Here is a 12216-nt window from a genome sequence, read left to right on the forward strand (position 1 = left end):
GAAGGAAAGGGAGGAATGTGTTAAGGAAAGCCTAGGGGTAAACATCACTGACTGATGGGGAGGTGGGTGGCTGTGGAATGTATAAATAAATTTCCATTATGAATAATCTTCACAGTCAAGAGCCTCCATCTAAACTCAGAAAAATGATGATCACCTCCTTCCCTAGCTGGCCAACCCAGTTTCATTTGCTTTGCTCCCTCCTATATAGGAAGCAGATTTACTCACTATTTGCCTGTATTGGGCTGTGAAGGCCCCGTAATAGGCTACACAAGCTGCTGCTATGAACGCATTCCCGATGATATTCGATATCTCCTCCTGGGATTTCTCAATACTTTCTTCCCACAAAACTTGCTCATCTCCTAATGCAGCTGTCAGCTTTGCAGCACGAACCAGACGTGCTTTCGTCAAGGCCATTGTCTTTGCTAGAAAATGTTAAGAAAAGCATGTTATGTTTTTCATTATTTTCCTAAAAAATATATAAAAAGAGTATTCACCTGCTTCTGTTTATGGCAGAATTTGCATTATTTAGCTAATGATGTCAATACACCCCTATGAAACCTCACACCAATTTGTGCCCCTCTGGTATTTATTTTCTGGATCAAATTCATATGTTGCTTTGTGTTATGATGTAACATGCCCCCATAAGCTTTTTCAGATATAGAAAGTTGAATGCAGACAATACATGTAATTCTTCTATATTTACTAGAAGGCTAATGTAATATGTCTAGTGGAAATATGTCCTACATGTTGGATGAAAACTGAGATAACTATCTGGAAACCTTCTACCTTGGAAGATCAAGCTTTTCCTGACCAACATAAATTCCATAACTTACCCAGACTTTCTTTCTCATTCACACTTCTGTCATATTCATCTTGTAAGGCCTGTATCTGAGCTTCCACTTTTTTTAATAATGTTTGCTTTTCTCTCAGAGTAGTCAGAGTAATATCAAGTTCAGCCTAATAAAATTAAGTAAATATTTAAGAATGGGCCCAAGAAAGAAGGTCACATTTGCTCATTTATAATAGACTTTTTAAAAGAAGGATTTATGTTCCCTTTTCCATGTCCATGTAGAAGATTTTGATATGCTACACAAAGTTAAAACAAATTTAATAGAATAAAATATGAGAGAGGTAGCAAATAGAACAAAACAAATTGAAAGCCCAACAAAATAAAGTACATATAGGAGGACAGATGTAACAAGCCTTTGGGATGAATTAGTTAACTATAATGGATTATTAACTTTATTTTAAAAAAAATTTTAAATTTTATTTTATACATTTTTTACATCATTTTTCATTTTTGCACAATGTATGCATTTTCATCTTGGTTATAGTCCCCATACAATTCCCACCCACCTTGTTTTGATCCTACTCCTTCCTCCCCCTACTGTAGTGTTTCTCTGGAATATTACTCAGCAATCAAAAAAGATAAACTCAAGCAATTTGCAGCAACATGGATGGAGCTGGAAGGGATCATGCTCAGCGAAATAAGCCAGAAAGAAAAAGAAAAATACCAGATGGTCTCACTCATAGTAGGAACCAGGAAAAAACCTAATTATAATAAAGTAAAAATCAAAATCAACAAGCAACTATAAACCAGGGATTATTAACTTTAAATGATAAGACAAATGAAATATTCATGCCTTATAGAAAGCTAACCATTCCTAGCTTGTTCTCTAGAGTGGGAGCCTATAAACTTAGGCCTGCAGGTGAAATCCAGCCAGCTGCTTGGTTTTGCATGGCTTGCAAGCTAAGAATGGTTTTACATTTTAAATTGGAAGTATAATACTACTTCATGACACGTGATTATTTTATAAAATTTGAACTTGTGTCCATTAATAAAGTTAAATTGTAGTACAGACATGCTTCTTCCTGTTTGAATTGTTGGTAGCTGAAATTGTGCTATAGCAGAAGGGCTGAGTAATGACAACAAATACCATGGGGCCAGCAAAGCTTAAAAGAGTTATTATTTGGATCATTATAGAAGAATTTTGCTAACCCCTGCTAAATAGCCACGGTTCTTTCAGAAAGTTGCTCCACTAAAAGTTCATCCTTTGCTCTGCTTAAGACCTCACATCTGATTGTGGGTTAAACTGATTTTTAGAACCTAAGTGACACCATAAATGGAAACAGAGCATCAGCAAATGGAAACAGAGCATCAGATGCTAGAGCTAAAAGTCACTTTAAAAATATCATAGGTCTGATGAGATGAATATGCTGAGAATTCATTTTTCCCTTTATGCTAGAAAAGGCCTTATTTTAGAGATCATTTCTGAAAAAACTTTGCCAGATATTTTGAAAAACAAACATTTCCCCAAAAACATTGTTGCTATTGATATTATGCAGCATCATAGTGCCATTATAAAGGGAACTTGATGATTAACGATTGTGGCCTTTAAATCTATATACACAAGAACTGTGTCACAATACAGATAAAGTACCTGTGCAGCGCGGAGCTTCTGTCTCTTTGGTTCAACTTCTTTGACTACTCGCGAGTACAGATCCATAGCCCTTACCCACATGCACATGGATTTACAAGCTTTGGATACTTTCTCCACTTTTTCAGGGACAAAATCAGGATTATTAATATACTTTTGAAGCTTTGCCAATATTTGAGGCTTTATGTTTTCCTTATCATATTCTAAAAGTCTTCTTAGAAAGTTAGAGTCTCCAAGGAGTTGCTTTGCTGTTGGCCAATCAGGTCTGTAAGACAGACATGAAAAGTAAATAATATTGTAGTAAAGTAATATGAGAACAAAAGACATGTATTCCTTTGAAAACAATAGATAAATGGGTAGTTTTAATCTTGACATCATAATTCCAGTGACTGATAGTTACATGTACTACAATTCATGGGGAGACAGGCAGATGAGTGACTAATGTGCCAAACAATCTTGTATTGGCAGCGAAAGAATTATAAAATCAGAGTTTTCAAAATGGGAAGCATTATAGAAATAATGTTATATTTAAAAATGCCCCTAGCACTTATGTTCTTTCAAATTCTTAAAATCTCTTATCAAGACACCAAAATCATCTCCTAACTGGTTTTATTTCTCTCAAACTTGTTCTTTGTGAACTTTCACCAGGTTGGTCTTTCTCATGTGAAAATCTGATTATGTTGAAATGTTCCATGGTTCTCAATCCCTCTGGCTAGGTTCTTCCTCTGTGTTTTGTAAAAGTCCTCATGCCCCACTGAGGTGCTGAACAGTAGGGAAGCCCAGTAGGGTGTGCTCTGGGGCCTTTACCCTCTTCAGTTTTACGTAGGAAGTTTTCTTATAATTTTTACTGAAAAAAAAAATGGTATTACTAAAAGAGTTTGAAAACTGATGAAATCAGAACTGCTTAGCCCAACATACAAGACTGATCATGATGTAGTCATGGCCTACCTGCCCAGTTCCATCCTATTCCATGAGCACCAAAGGCACCTGAGCTCTCCCTAGGGTCCCACTTTCCACCTGAGCATCACCTCTTGAAAACCTGCTAATACCTCTCCAGGAAGACAGTGGCACTTTTCTTGATATTCCTACTATTATACAACTCTTGCATGTCTTGAAATTATTTTCCATGTCAGTCTCACTGTATGAGCCTTGTAAGGAACAACTTCCACCATCTAGCACAAAATAGATATTAAAAAAAATGCTTGTTCTGAAAATTCAGATTTTAGAACCCACTTATGTGCATTGTGCATTGACATATTTATACCATTTGCCGAGGCGAAGAGAGTCAATTTATCTTATGAACATTTATTCTTTTCACTAATTTGGTATTCCTCTTATATCTTCTACCTTATGTCATTCCTAGAGTAAAATGGTATAAATCCTGAAGAAAAACTTAATTGAACCAATTTGTTGAATGAATGACTGAATCAATGAGAGGGTGGAGAAGAGAATGAAAACAAATAAATGAAAATGGAGAAAGGAAAGGAACTCCAAGTTGTTTAGTTAATACATGATCATTAATGACTCACTTGGCATTCAAGAGAATGGAAATTGCTTCCATAACAGTCATCACCATATCTGGTGGCTTTGTGAAAACTCTGATTTCAGATATATCTGCTTTATCTAAGGAATCCAATGCTTTATTGGCAGCTTCAAGTGCAGGGAGGGCTTCATCAAGATCTCTTTGAGCATCATCAGCTATTGCTTGGGTTTCTTCAGCTTTCACTTTTGCTGTCGCTTCATCTTCTTGCACAATACTACGGACCTAACCATTGAAACATGACTGCTTAAGTGTTCTCAATATTTGAAATTCAATGTTTAAAAGCAAAGCCAAAAGTAATGAGCTCAAATTTTTTCCCTGGGATTAGACTAATGATGAAAGATTTCTAGTTATATTACACAGTATGCTCTCTTTTGTCTATCTGATGCCTTTCTCATAGAATAATGGAGAAAAGTTATTAGAACAAACAGTTCCTTATTAGAATAGTTATGTATTTGTGTGTGATACTCCCCCCCCTCCAATTCTTAGTCCCATTCATTGGGTTCAATTATTCTCAAGGAGAGAATGATATTTATTGAAGGGTATTTGTTTACAATGTGAATGCATTGCTAAGTTTACCTATTAATTAATGATACATAAAATAAGACATATATTATTGTATATAAATGATCAGATGGTGATCAAAGCCATCTCACCCACACTGTCAGGTAATGCAGCATACCTGATCAGCATTTTCTTGATCCACTGCCAATTTGTCCATCAGGGCTTCAACATCTTGTGATTTTGCTAAAAGCACAGGTTCTAAAGCAGAAAGATCTAATTTCATTTTATCTACTAGTTCATTTGTTTCTAATAGCTTGGTGAGACCATGTTTCACCCGGTCACGTGCCTAGATGACAATAAAAATATCTATTATGATGAGTATTATAAACCATAAGTTTACTGCTATCTCTTACTCATGTACTTGAATTTTACAACTACAGAATTAAGCAAATCAGTTGGTAATACTTAAAATTGTGAATTACAGTAATCTTCAGATAACAGACCTCCAGAAAATGGCCATGGGATTGACCATGGTGGGTTATGATTCATGCCCCCTGGTCACAGCAGTGGGATGTCACTGGATTGTGGGCTTACTAAGACTTATGTTGTATTATATTTATTCCCAAGGGTAACTTGGTTCAACATCATTCATGTTGAGTGAATGAGGGACAGATTCATATGGGAATTCCTGGGACAACAGCTATGGGAGCTTGTTTCTTCAAGATGGATCAAAGCAGGACTGAGACAGTGCCCTGGATACTTAGCTCTGGTTGTTAGGTCTAACCCTACTTCTCAGTGGTAGGAAACTCTTGCTTAGAATCAAAAGGGCAGATCTGGCAGAGGATATACCTCATTTTAAAGGTGAATCAGAAAACTTGGTTCAAATGGACAAGTTTCAAAAATATCTGTTCAAGTGATTTTACGGTGCATGCATTTACCAGGCAAAAGTCTTCTGAAAAATATTTAAAATATCTAAATAGAAAATACTTCCATTTTTATTGTTTTTAAATGTTGAAAATTTTAGGTCACATTTTTAGTATCCTGATAATGATAATAATTATGATCATGATGTTGGTGGTGGTGACTGCATCCTTATTACCGCGTGTGAGTCAGATCATATTTCAAGCACTTCTCAAATAGTACCTTACTTAAATCCCACAAAAATCCAAGCTGTAGATATTGAATAGATATTTTTAAGATTTATTTTCTACTAAGGCTTGAAAATGTTACAAAATGCACTCAAGGTGGTGCTGGAAAGAGAGACTGTACATAATGTGCCTGACATGGAAGTCCTTGTTCTTAATGGGAACAAAGGACACTTGTTAGACTATGAAAACCCTTTTTTTCTTTTTTTTAAAAAGATTTATTTATTTATTTATACAAGCACTGGGTACAGTCAGAAGCGCAGGAGGGTGAGAGAATTCACCAGAGCCAGAGCGGGGAGCAGAGCAGGCAGACTGACGAAGTACACTGCTGAGGGGAGCAGCAGGCAGCAGGAGAGGTCTGCGCACCATGTGGGACCCTCGCCAGTGGCCGGGGATTGAACCTGCGCTACAGGGGCTTCAGACAACTTCGCAACCCTGTGCTCAACCACTGCGCCACTGGGGAGGCCCTGAAAACCCTATCTTGATTGTATAATGAAAGGTTTTCCTTCTGCAGGAATGACTCCATTAGCTTTTTTTTTTTTTAAAAAGATTTATTTATTTGTTAATTTATTTATTTATTTATTTATTTATTTATTTATTTATTTATTTATTTATTTATTTATACAAGCACTGAGTACAGTTAGAAGTGCGGGAGGGTTAGAGGATTCACCAGAGCCAGAGCGGGGAACAGAACAGGCAGACAGATGAAATACACTGCTGAGGGGAGCAGTGGGCATGGCAGGAGAGGTCTGCGTACCATGTGGGACCATTGCCAGTGGTCGGGGATCAAACCGGTGCTACAGAGGCTGCGGACAGCTTCGCAGCCCAGCGCTCAACTGCTGAGCCACCGGGGAGGCCCGACTCCATTAGCTTTGATACCATTGGTATGTCTACACCATTCTACTGAGTCGAGGACAATTATGTAAATGACAGAAGATAATATGAAGGAAGGGGAGCCAACAGCATGTGACAATCTGTATTTTTCCCTGTTGTAGGCTGTCAAGGGCACATATCAGGATGGAGAGTGCTCCCTGTACTACGTAAGATGACACATAGATCTGACACCCATTCTGAAAAAAGTTTTGAGTTCAAGCAAAAAAAATTTAAAATTGATAATATTACACTTACTGAAACCAACTGCTTCCTTTTTTCACTCAGCATATACAGGTAGAGATTGATGAGTTCTAAGTAGGAGGTGGGTGTTGTGTAGTACCGTCTCCGGAGTTCTGTATAATAGCGTTCTGCCATAGTGGAGACACTCAAATGCACATTCACACACATCAGGGAAAGCTTTTCTTTCAGTTCTTCACTTTCAATGTCAACGTTTGAGAAAAATGTTTTTGATACAGAAAGAAGTGCTTCTTTGGGCCACTGTAAGTAAAGATATAATTTGAAAAATCTGTTATCATTTCCATATTATACAATTGAACAATTAAGAAAGAATGTGCTTCTTTGAAACTTCCTTGCTTTGACTCCCGAATAAAATAACTATTTGATTGAATGAATAAATGTTATGGTGTCTCTAAAATAATTCTATGAATAAAATCACATATGTTAAGAGAAACTCATGTCCTCACTTTGTTTATTATGCAGTTTGGACTTCAGGTTCATTATTGTAATCACTGTGCTATTCACCTCACCTCCTTTGCTCTTACGTCTTATTTCTCTTATTTCTGAGCTCACCTGAACTTTAGTCAAATGCAACTCTGTTACACCCGCTACTGTGCAGTTGACCATGGCTGGAGAAAAACATACAATCCTGCTGACTGGTCTCACTCTAAATTCATGACCAGCAGGTCCAGTAGGTTCTTAGTATAGTCCAGAAATGCTTCAAAATTTTCTAATACATCCGTTTTGCTCTCTCCTAATGAGCATTTCAAACTCTATACTAGTTCCTAAAACTTCCCCTGGTCTCTTCATTCTCAGCTGATGACCCTGCTTCCTACATCCCTAAAAAAATAAAAGCAAGGACAAAAGAACTTCAATAAACTTTCACCCCCACATCTACTCATATCTGCATCTGTGTTCATATACTTTGCTTTCCTTGCTGTTACTCTAGGGTAAGTTGGGCATGCTCTCTGCCCAGGTCAACCCCGTCACTGATAACTTGATCACATCCTTTCCTGCTTACTCAATGATATTGGTCCAATAACGCCTACAACTCTCTGTTGCACCATTAAAATATTTCTTTTCTAGATCATTTCAGCACACACATATTATTTGTTTCCCACTTAAAAATACTGCTCTCTTGATCTCATGTAACCCGCTAGCCCAGTGTTCTTTTAGGGCAAAGCTCTGAAGGGGTTGTTTATATTTATTCTTTTTGATTTCTCTTCCTGCTTCTTCTTGAACTTTCCTCACCATCATTCCACTGAAACAGTTCTTGTCACGATCTGCAATAATGTTGACATTGCTAAATTTAATACTTTTATTAGTTCTGTTTTGATTTTGTTCAATGAATATCATTGTAATACCTTCTATATGAGTAAATTTCTAAAGGGCTTTAAAGTTAATGCAGGTATGCTTGAGTTATCTTGGACAATGTGTTAAACCTTTAAAATCAAGCAAGTCGGGCCTCCCCGGTGGCGCAGCGGTTGAGTGCTGGGTTGCGAAGCTGCCCGCAGCCTCTGCAGCGCCAGTTCAATCCCGGCCGCTGGGTGAGGGTCCCACATGGCGCGCAGACCTCTCCTGCCGCCCGCTGCTCCCTTCAGCAGTGTACTTCGTCAGTCTGCCTGTCTGTTCCCCGCTCTGGTTCTGGTGAATTCTCTCACCCTCCCGCGCTTCTGACTGTACCCAGTGCTTGTTTAAATAAATAAATAAATAAATCTTTAAAAAAAATAAAATAAAATCAAGCAAGTCAACTTCTCAGAGAGACAGCCGAGGATGCCACCAACCTGAACAAACCAATCAATGGTACAGCAGTTCACAAGGGATGGAAACATCCGGCATCGGGATCGAAAAGTCTCCCCAACGGGGCTCATGCAGAGAACAATGTGCAGCTTTTGACGAACTCTACTGATAAAGCATTGAAACACCTGATAAAAAGATATTTTTCAATTTAAAATGAAATTGAAATAATGCTTGAAATAGGCTTGGCTAATGTATATGAGTCTATCAATATCTACAAATGAATAATACCAAATAAAAAATGTTAGTATAGTAAATGTGTGAATTGTTTTGTTCAACATCCATCCCAACCCTTTTCTTTCATTCAGTCTGGAAAGATTAAAAACAGCATTTTGCAGACTCCACTGTAGTTAGGGTTCTGGATGTGATGTAGGTTCTCCTCATCAGTGTATTTAAGAGAACCCCTTGAACAAAGCAGAGAGACTATTCATATAAGGTTTGCTTCAGAGTAGAACACTGGGAGACAGGATGCAGGGAAACCATTTTTTGAGGTGCAGAGCCTAGCAGAAGTGGCATGGATCTGGAACTACAATCTTTAGATATGGTTTCTTATTCAGTTACTTCCTGACATGGTGAGGGTGGGGGGGAATTTGTGATTTTGGAGCTGGTACTAAAGCAATAGCATGCTGATTGGTTTAATGGCTTCCTGGCTCAGCAGGATGAAACTTCCTTGACCATTGACTTCTACAGTGTGCATTTTACATTGTTGAAGGAGTACATCCTGGAATTCCTTTCTTTGGATCTTCTAGTGGCCCTCCAATAAATACATTTTTGCTTATATTAGCTAAAGCAGACCCTGCTGTCCATACCTATAAATCCTGAAGTAAGAAGGAGAGGAAATTTTCATAAAAGACATGAGAAAGAATGGCCAAAAAAGTTAAAGAAGGTGCAAGAAGAAGGGAAAGGATTGAGTAGAAAAATAACTTATACGTAATCTAGCACAGTGCTGGAGAAATAGAAGTGGACAGAAGCAACGTTGTGTGTGTACATGTGTCTGTCCGTGTGTGTAGGTTGTGTTTCTATTTTAGTTGTGCCACAGGTACTGGAGTCCTTAGGTAGGGCTCTGAAGGAATATGAAGTAAATTTGTTTTTAAAGAAGGATAAGAGAAGCTGTCCACTTTAGGCAAATCTATGACCTCCGTACCAGCAGGGTACTGTTTTCTGCTTTCCAGGTATTTATTTTGAAGTTAAACCAATACTTTAAGTGCAGGAAATAAAACACATAGAATTATAAAGGAAACCAACTATATTTTTAAAAAGTTCTATCTATGGACCCTTTAAGTGGATTTTAGGACCATTAGAAAAAAGGGATAAGACAACTTTTTGTTTAACAAAGTCACATTACCATCCGGACATGTCCTACCTCATCTCTATTCCCTTCAGAAATTCCTGCTTCTTTTGCTCTTGGTCTGGTTGCTGCTAAGACCTGCTCCAGTTCATCCTTTTCAAATAAATTAGGAACTTCACCTGAGTTCAGGATGTTATTTATATCTTCTAGGAATTCCTCCACTACAATCTGTAGAAGAAGGCAAAATGGTCCCCATAACTCAATCCTTTTTACATTTATGACATATAAATTATAAATATTTAAAATTCACATTGAACTAATTTTATTTTTGAGAAGATAATCTTAAAAATTAAATTGAATCTTAGAATTCTAATCCATATTTAGTAGATTTGCTGTGACCACGGGAGGAGTTGAGCACAAGTTCTCCCTATTTTGCCACCTTGGACCCGTCCCTCTTTCTTCTTACTGTATGCATTCATCGCTGTGAATTCTATCTTACAACTGTTCTCCCATAAGTTCTCTTATATTTGTTTCCATTTTCATTAGTCTCAAAATACTTTTTTATTTACGCTTTAATTTCTTTGATTCATTGGTTGTGCAGGAGAGTGTTGTTCAATTTTCCACATATTGATCAATTTTCCAGTTTTCTTCCTGTTATTGATTTCTAGTTCCATACTATTGTGGTCAGAGAAAATAGTTGGTATGACTTTAATCTTCTTGAATTTGTTGATTTGTTTTGTGGCCTAACGTGATCTTAGAAAATGTTCCATCTACATTTGAGAAGAATGTGTATTCTGTAGTTGTTGGATAGAGTGTTCCATAATGACTGTTATGTTCATTTGGTCTGTAGCGGTTTTTGATCTAAATCTGTTGTTTCCTTGTTGATTCTCTGTCTGAATGATATATCCACTGTTCAGAGTGCAATACTAAAATCCCTTTTATTGTGCTGTTATTTATTTCTCCTTTTAGCTGTTAGCATTTGCTTTATGTGTTTGGATGTTCCAATGTTGATTGCATAAATATTTACAATTATTAAATCTTGATGAATTGACCCCTTTATAATTATATCATGATTTTGTTTCTCTTTACCATGTAGTTTAAAGTCTTTTTGTCTGATATAAATATAGTTACTCCTATATGATTTTTTTTTGTATACCACTTCCTTGAAATATCTTTGTGTATCTTTAAGGCTAAAATTAAGTCTCTTATAGGCAGTACATCATTCATTTAAAAATGTCTTTTTAAAAATCTACTTAGCCATTCTACGTGTGTTTATTGGAGAATTTAATCCATTTGTGTCTAAAATAATTATTGGTAGTGAGGACTTACAATTAACATTTTATTCATTGTTTTATGGTTCTTTTGCCCTGTTTCATGATGACCTTGAATCAGGCAGACCCATACCCCACTGAATTTCTTCGATAGACAGTGCTACCACTTTGGGTCTGGGGTTATTATTTGGGCGCTACAGGTAGGAACCTGCAGTGCCAAGATATAAGTGTGGCTCATTCCACCCCCTTCTACCTTCTCCATCACAATCAGATTTCTAGTGGGTCAAGCTCAGCAGATCCCCCCCATGATCCTTGTGACATTAGACCAGAGTGGGATTCCCAGGAAGTGACACATAATGTGGAAGAAGGGCGATGTTCACCCTTCCAGCTGTAGGGGTATAATGGAGGAAATGTACTGGAGGAAATGTAAGCTCAGAGAACTCTCAGCATGGTACTGCTTCTGCCTGGGATGGGGGGTGGGTCAATGTGGTCAGCATGCAGCTGCTCCTTTTACCCTTCTGATATGGTCTGTTTTGGTCTCTGTGGTATAGGGGGGAGATTCAGCCTGTGTTCTAGAATTTTTTCAGTGGTGTCTTGTCCATGAGCAGTTATTAGTTTTTTTGTGAGGGCAACCAAGTATTTCTTGGTAATTCTCCTTCATTATTTTTTATCTTTTATTATTTTCCTGATATCATCAAATTGTTCATATGTGGTTTTTTTGTAGTTCTCTGAGCATCTTTACTAGACCAGTGTTTTAAACAGCTTAGCTATGGTGCCAGGATGCTGTACATCTTTAGAAAAATTATTTTGAAATTTTTGTGGAGTAATTCCTGAATCTCCATGGTCATATTTTCTTGATTTTTCATGATCCCTTCCAGACTTTATGGACTGACTTTGGTAAGGGAAGAGTTTTATCAAAAAGTGGAGCATGCTGTAACCTCAGGTTTAATGATGGAGGGTACCAATCCAGGGATCTTTGATGGTATCATGTCTGGGGGACCTCTTTCTCTTTGACTCAGGTTGCTGGGGTCCACAGTATTGACAACCATTCATTCATACTTTTTTCATTCATACATTCAGTGGATGCAAAGTCTATCAGGGTCCTCAGTCATGTCTCTAGGTC

General features: G+C 37.4%; 1 protein-coding gene across 1 annotated transcript in view; it reads right to left on the bottom strand.

Moving 5' to 3' along the window:
• DNAH6 (dynein axonemal heavy chain 6) overlaps nt 1–12216 on the bottom strand; it is a gene marked incomplete at its 3' end in the record, with an annotated part of 180030 nt that overhangs the window by 60869 nt on the left and 106945 nt on the right. The window contains exons 46-53 of the mRNA XM_084235770.1: nt 9898–10050; nt 8522–8662; nt 6756–6998; nt 4661–4828; nt 3968–4203; nt 2442–2703; nt 834–957; nt 226–422 (exon numbers count right to left, since the gene is read on the bottom strand). Of these exons, the coding sequence (XP_084091896.1) occupies nt 226–422; nt 834–957; nt 2442–2703; nt 3968–4203; nt 4661–4828; nt 6756–6998; nt 8522–8662; nt 9898–10050 (1524 nt within the window). The remainder of the gene's footprint in view (nt 1–225; nt 423–833; nt 958–2441; nt 2704–3967; nt 4204–4660; nt 4829–6755; nt 6999–8521; nt 8663–9897; nt 10051–12216) is intronic.

The sequence above is a fragment of the Talpa europaea genome, assembly GCF_964194135.1.
Source record: "Talpa europaea genome assembly, chromosome: 6".
Classification (NCBI taxonomy): domain Eukaryota; kingdom Metazoa; phylum Chordata; class Mammalia; order Eulipotyphla; family Talpidae; genus Talpa; species Talpa europaea.